General features: G+C 32.1%; 1 protein-coding gene across 1 annotated transcript; it reads left to right on the top strand.

The window, feature by feature from the left end:
• The first annotated feature begins 484 nt into the window (after positions 1–484).
• Positions 485–5,333, top strand: LOC145157823 (casein kinase 1-like protein HD16). The gene is made up of 16 exons (XM_079076812.1): positions 485–1,213; positions 1,289–1,417; positions 1,513–1,586; positions 1,683–1,752; positions 1,836–1,891; positions 2,021–2,092; positions 2,205–2,299; positions 2,395–2,461; positions 2,552–2,681; positions 2,844–3,062; positions 3,149–3,291; positions 4,026–4,200; positions 4,289–4,379; positions 4,452–4,609; positions 4,685–4,873; positions 4,963–5,333. Exons 1-16 carry the CDS (start codon positions 830–832, stop codon positions 5,020–5,022), a joined length of 2,112 nt encoding a protein of 703 aa, XP_078932938.1. The 5' UTR covers positions 485–829; the 3' UTR covers positions 5,023–5,333.
• Positions 5,334–6,957: the final 1,624 nt, after the last annotated feature.

Below are 6,957 nucleotides of genomic sequence, written 5' to 3'. Positions count from 1 at the left end.
AAATTTTTTAAAAATTACTTATAATTTACTTTTTGTCAAATGACAGTACCAATCTACCATGATAATAAAAAAATACTTAGAAAAATAAACTAACCGATAAAACCAATGTATTATTAGGCTTAATAAGAAATAAATGTTTTGTAAGAAGAATAAATGTTTTGTAAACTTCTTACAAGATAAATACAAGATAAATATCGAACCAAATAACATCTAGTTCAACAAGTCTTCTTTTTTTGAGGTTGAAATTCAAGGCTCTTTAGAAACATATGTGAATTTAGATGTAACTTATAAGATTAAATTAGTTTGCGTTAAAAAAGAAAATATTTCGAATTGAATGAAAAATAAATGTTTGTAATATTCTTACAAGATAAATAATGTATTTGGAATTAAATAAAATTAAATGTTTGTAAGAAGTTCTTACTAGATAAATAAATCGGAAAACCTACGGTACCATTTTGAAAAAAAAGAGGGGGTATATCTTATCAAAAAATTCAAAGGCAAAATATCTCACGAATTTAGGGAACCCACGCGCCCCTCCACCTTCTCTTTCCTCCAATGGCTTCTCGAATTTGACCTAGCTCATACATGCAAAAACTTCAATCTTTTTCAGAGACCATCTCAAATCAATCGCAAATAGTTTTGTATTCTTCTTCGTCATCATCCCTCAATCTTATCTGAACCCCTCTGCGGAAATCGGTTGTTTTTATTTCTGTTTAGGTTAATCTATCGAGGGCCAAGTGATTATGCTTAGGGTTTCAGCATAGATGATGGTAGATTCAGTAATTTGTAGGTTTTTGTTATTATTATGTATCAGTTGTATGGATAGAGAATGCCGGAGGTGCGCAATGGAGTACGCCGTGCACGTGCTCCTGTAGTCGAGAAGAAGAAGAGAGAAGGTAGGCCCAATAAGCGATCGGAGCATTTGGTTGGTAATCACGTTAAGACTCGAGCGGCTGCAGCTAGGGAAGCGGCGGCGGTTGGTGTTGAGCCGAAGCAACAAAAGAAGCCGCGGCTGCCGACTAAGAAGAAAAAAGAGGGTTTAGCAAAAAAGCCGGTGGTTGTCATTTCTGAAGCAGAGGAGGATAAAAAACGAACAGAGGAAACAGGAGAAGAGACATTCAAAGTAGCAATGGCGGATGGAAGCGGTGGCTTGAGCGCTAACAAGGTTACAGGCCAGGAAGAAGAAGGGAATACCGCCCCTTTTCCTGAAAGGGTATGCTCTCTATTGTTCATATGTTCCTTCGATTTTTGTAATGCTTCTTTACTTATAAAACGCCTTGATTTTCAGGTTCAAGTAGGTGGATCACCTCAATATAAGGTCGAAAGAAAATTAGGGAAAGGTGGATTTGGTCAGGTATTTGTTGGTCGTCGTGTATCTGGTGGAACTGATCGCATATCAGGTCCTGGTGCTACAGAGGTAATGTTATTCCATCAAGCAATCAAGCTTACATTTTATATAAAATCTGATTTCTGCAATTCATTTTCTTTAATTTTGGTTGCGACTTGTGACAGGTTGCTCTTAAGTTTGAGCATAGAAACAGCAAAGGCTGCAGTTATGGTCCTCCATACGAGTGGCAAGTTTACAAGTATGTGCACATTATGTTTTTATGATTAGTAAACAGATTAACATTCTTCTTTTATAAATTTAAAGAAGTGGATTTGGTTTTTTTTTGGTGAAACAGTACTCTGGGTGGGAGTCATGGAGTGCCTAAAGTTCATTATAAAGGAAAACAAGGAGATTACTATGTTATGGTATATGCTAATACTTAATAAGTTTTTAGTTTATTTAAATGAATAAGTACATGACATTTCTTTTTTCTCTATTTACATTGCAGGTTATGGACATGTTGGGGCCTAGTTTGTGGGATGTTTGGAATTCTTCTGGACAAACGTGAGTTCTCCATAAACCTATGAACAACAAATGATTCTTTCCTCTGTTTTCTCTTGTGGTTTACTGCATTTTGGTTTAACCCTTCAAAAAGTGGTAACTTGTTTTTTATTGTTGCATTTTGTTTTCCAGGATGTCATCAGAAATGGTGGCTTGTATAGCTGTGGAATCTTTATCAATTTTGGAAAAGATGCATTCAAGAGGGTATATATATAATATATACATTCCAAATATTCTTATTCTTTTTTCATTTCACTATATAAGAATTTTTCCCTTCCTCTTATATTCATTACAAGAGTTATGTTTGTATTTATAGTTATGTTCATGGAGATGTAAAGCCAGAGAATTTTTTACTTGGTCAACCATCAACATCTCAAGAAAAGAAACTATTTCTTGTTGACTTAGGGCTAGGTAAGTCATTTCATCCAATTCCCTTCATGGGTTTTCCATTATATATACATTTCCATTAACACATTCATTGACATGATGATATCTATCAAATGCAGCAACAAAGTGGAGAGAGAGTACAAATGGTCAACATGTTGACTACGATCAAAGGCCTGACATGTTTAGGTGAAATCTCATTCTCCTAATTACTTCATTTGATCATTTCATATTATATTGTCTTTTTTTTTTAATAAATATTTTACTATGTTGTAACAGGGGAACAGTTAGATATGCTAGTGTGCATGCACATTTAGGAAGAACAGCAAGTAGAAGAGATGATTTAGAATCTCTTGCATATACACTTGTGTTTCTACACCGTGGTAGACTTCCATGGCAAGGGTATCAGGTATATTCCTTAATAACACCAAAATCTCATACTAATTGCACAAAATAACAACATACTTTACTTCTTTTCAACAATGTATTTACATTTCTTCACCTCTTATAGCAACATAAATACATTTCTTTATATGTAACAAATAGTAAAGAAAGTTTTGTATATTTTTAGGGTGACAATAAATCATTTCTAGTATGCAAGAAGAAAATGGCGACATCTCCAGAAATGTTATGTGTGTTTTGCCCTGCTCCTTTAAGGCAATTTCTTGAGATAGTTGTGAACATGAAGTTTGATGAAGAGCCTAATTATTCAAAGTTAATATCTTTATTTGAGGGACTTTTAGGTCCAAATCCTGCAATTAGGCCAATAAACACAGATGGTGCTCAAAAGGTGATTGCTTTTTTTTCAGAATATGCTTGTTTTGTCTTTTTCTGAAAAGGGTATTTACTTTTTATTTTTTTCTTTTTTATTTTTAGATTATAATCCAAGTTGGCCAAAAAAGAGGCAGATTGAATCTTGATGAAGAAGATGATGGGCAGCCTAAAAAGAAGGTCCGAATGGGTGTTCCTGCAACTCAATGGATTTCAGTTTATAATGCCAGACAACCAATGAAACAAAGGTATAATTTATAAATTATAATATATATATATTTGGGTTAATCTTATTAAAGACTTTATATTTTGTGTTTTTTCCGGATTAAGCCTCAACTTATTTTTTGCCTAAAAAAGGCTCTTAATTTTTAATTTTTTTTGAAAAGCCAACAACTTTGTATTTTTTTTTTGAAAAAAAATCCTCAACCTTCTATATGCTCCCAAATAAACCCTCAACTTTTTTAGTTATTTTCGAAAAAACCCTCACATTTTACAATTTTTTTGGGTTAGTCTCATAAAAGACCTTATATTTTTTGTTTTTTTTTTCCGGAATAAACCTCAAATTTAATTTTTGCCTGAAAAAGATCTTGTATTTTTTTTTTTTCCGATTTGGCCCTTTTAGTCATTTATTCCAAAAAAATTTGTAAAATGTGAGGGTTTTTTTGAGAAAAACTAAAGAAAGTTGAGGGTTTATTTGGAAGCATTTAGAAGGTTGAGGGTTTTTTTGGAAAAAATAAAAAAAATTAAAGGTCTTTTTTAGGCAAAATATAAAGTTGAGGTTTAATCCGGAAAAACACAAAATATAAGGTCTTTTATGAGATTAACCCTATATATTTTAGGGTAGGAAATAACAATGTACTTTTATTCCCAATAAAACCAATATATACTTACATTTATTTACCCCTATGTACTTACAATTCTTTACTTATAATATGAATATGTTACAATTTAAGTAAATAATTGTAAAAAATTCTTTATTTAGGTATCATTACAATGTTGCTGATGCAAGATTAGCACAACATGTTGAGAGAGGAAATGCAGATGATTTACTTATAAGCTCTGTGGCTTCTTGTTCTAATTTGTGGGCCCTTATAATGGATGCTGGAACAGGGTTTTCAAGTCAAGTTTATGAGTTGTCTCCTTTCTTCTTACACAAGGTTAAATAAATAAAAAATGATGCACCTTTTTTTTTTTTTTTTTTTTTAATTGTTTTGTGAAAGTTTTAGATTTGTTTGTGTATTGTAGGAATGGATTATGGAACAATGGGAGAAGAACTATTATATTAGCTCAATTGCAGGTGCTAATAATGGAAGCTCTCTTGTGGTCATGTCAAAAGGTTTGTAAACTAATTTCAAAATGAATTAATTATAAATTTATAATATAATAATTAATTAATAACAATGTGTAGGGACACAATACTCTCAACAATCCTACAAAGTAAGCGACTCCTTCCCTTTCAAATGGATAAACAAGAAATGGAGAGAAGGCTTCCATGTCACTTCCATGGCCACCGCCGGGACCCGCTGGGGTGTTGTCATGTCCCGCAATGCTGGATTTAGTGATCAGGTAAAATTTATTTAATTTTTTTTTTAATAATTATTTTATTCATATAAAAAAAATGATATTTAATTTGTTTTGTAGGTGGTGGAGTTGGACTTTCTTTATCCAAGTGAAGGCATCCACAGGCGGTGGGACAACGGCTACCGTATCACTTCAACCGCCGCCACATGGGACCAGGCGGCGTTGATCTTGAGTGTCCCCCGCCGTAAGCCCGGGGACGAAACTCAGGAAACTTTAAGGACTTCTCAATTTCCAAGCACACATGTCAAGGTTGGTTTCGATATAAAAATGACCATTTTGGCCTTACAGTTTTGTTTATAAATTTTAAGCCCATTTCATTATTGTTGTTGTGGTTGCAGGAGAAGTGGGCGAAGAATTTGTATCTTGCTTGTGTATGTTATGGAAGAACTGTGTCTTGATATACATACTATGTTATGATGATAGAGGATGATGACTGTGTATGATGAAGTGGAGGAAGCCATATGTCTTTTGTTAATTTTTTTTCTTAAATTAAAAAAAAAAAAAAAAAGTGTTGTTTGTTGACTTGTTTTAAATGGTAAAAGAAGTGATGGATGTGATGAGACGTTAGGAGTTTGGATTTTGGGGAAGTAGACTAGAGTTATTGATGATGATGATGATGATGATGATGTGTGTCATCTCATGTGTTGTAAAACGATTGTTATATTTAATTTTGAAGCTGTATAGTTGGCTGACTCCTCCTTGAACTAAACCTATTGTTACTTATTCTACAAATGCTTCAATATATGTTTGATAATACTCGATATCTTTCTTATTGGTTTTGATAAAAAAAAATACTTCAATATATGTTTGATAGAAGCCTTTTATTTAACGAACAACTATCAATAATGAATGGTGATTGATTCAAATGTGATATAAGAATGATTCAATATAGAGGTTATTTGGGAACCTTTAAGAAATGGAGATGAAATGTTGCTAGATTAGAGCGGAAGGGAAGCAACTTGATGTTTCCTTTTGGATTTTTAGCAAATCGAGGTATTAATCTTATTTCAAACTTTAATTTGATAATGATTTAAGGTTTAAGCTATGTGCTTTTTTGCTTTGTAGAGTTCCATGTGATAATTATTTATGAAACATGATGGTTGAGTTCATATTCGTAAAAATGTATAGTATAATTATATGGATGAATTATTGTCGTAAACTAAATGGAACAAATTAATATTGTTATTATGAACAAAAAAATTAAAGGGGGAATTTTGATATTCAATGTGGAACAGTGGAATGCATAAACAAATTGCAGGGATCGGTGTGGAATTGTCATTGGAATTTTGGAATTTGGAAAATAAATACAACAAAAAGCCTTGTCGTTTGGTGGATTATTATTTAAAATTCAGTTAAGTAATAACTAAATTCTGAATATTCTTACAAATCCCTACAGCTTTTCGCTATTTGCGTCCTTTTTTGGCCGACCTCAAATTTATAGATATTTAGCAAGTTTTGAATTTACCAAATTGCCCCATAAATTTTATGTTTTATTTTTAACACCAAATTCGTTATAAGGTTATAATAAAGGAAATTAAGTAATCTAACCACAATTTACAATTTAATGTTTATTTGAAAAATAACCCAAAAAAGTTGTTTTTAGCAAAAATAACCATTTGGTTCGGAATAGGCATTCCGGATCAAGAATTTTTTTTTTCTAACAAAAAAGTACATTACCGACTGTCATTCCGGATTACGGACCAACATTCTGGATTTTGGTCTGAAATTTCGGATTTCGAAAAAAAAAACTCCGGAATTTTAAGAACAAGTCCGAAATACACTGAACAATTCCGGAATTTTTGAGATTTATTTATTTATTATTTTTACTTCAATCTAACAAAAAATTAAACAAACATAGTGAATGTGAAATATATACGATATTAGTGCATAAGATCAAACATTTTATTGGAAAACAGTGATATTAAACATTTCGAAATGGATATTTCTTTCGTAGGGTTTCTTCAAAAACTGAGTTGAGTCAGTGTGATAGAACCGGTAAAAACCGTTTGAACCGGTTTATTGAATTTAGATATTTGTATTTCACTTAACCCATTAAAAAACAGTCTATTTCCTAAGAAAACTGAATAGCTCGATGGATCAGGATAGGTTATCCTTAGTGTATACGAATCGAAGACCGATGCACACCATTATCAAATGTAGATCGACGGTATAACTGATTGAATCAACGATCGAACCGTTTAGTAAATCGGTTCAACTAAAAACCCGGTTTATAAACATTGGGTATGCTGAATGATTAAAGAATTTTTTTTACTCTAAAGATTTAATATGGACTAGAACTTCAAAATATTGTGTTAATAATTGTAGGGGTTCTA

Source organism: Lactuca virosa, chromosome 1 (genome assembly GCF_052849685.1).
Source record: "Lactuca virosa cultivar CGN04683 chromosome 1, Lactuca_virosa_CGN04683_v6, whole genome shotgun sequence".
Lineage (NCBI taxonomy): Eukaryota > Viridiplantae > Streptophyta > Magnoliopsida > Asterales > Asteraceae > Lactuca > Lactuca virosa.
This window is presented reverse-complemented; position numbering and strand designations above follow the sequence as displayed.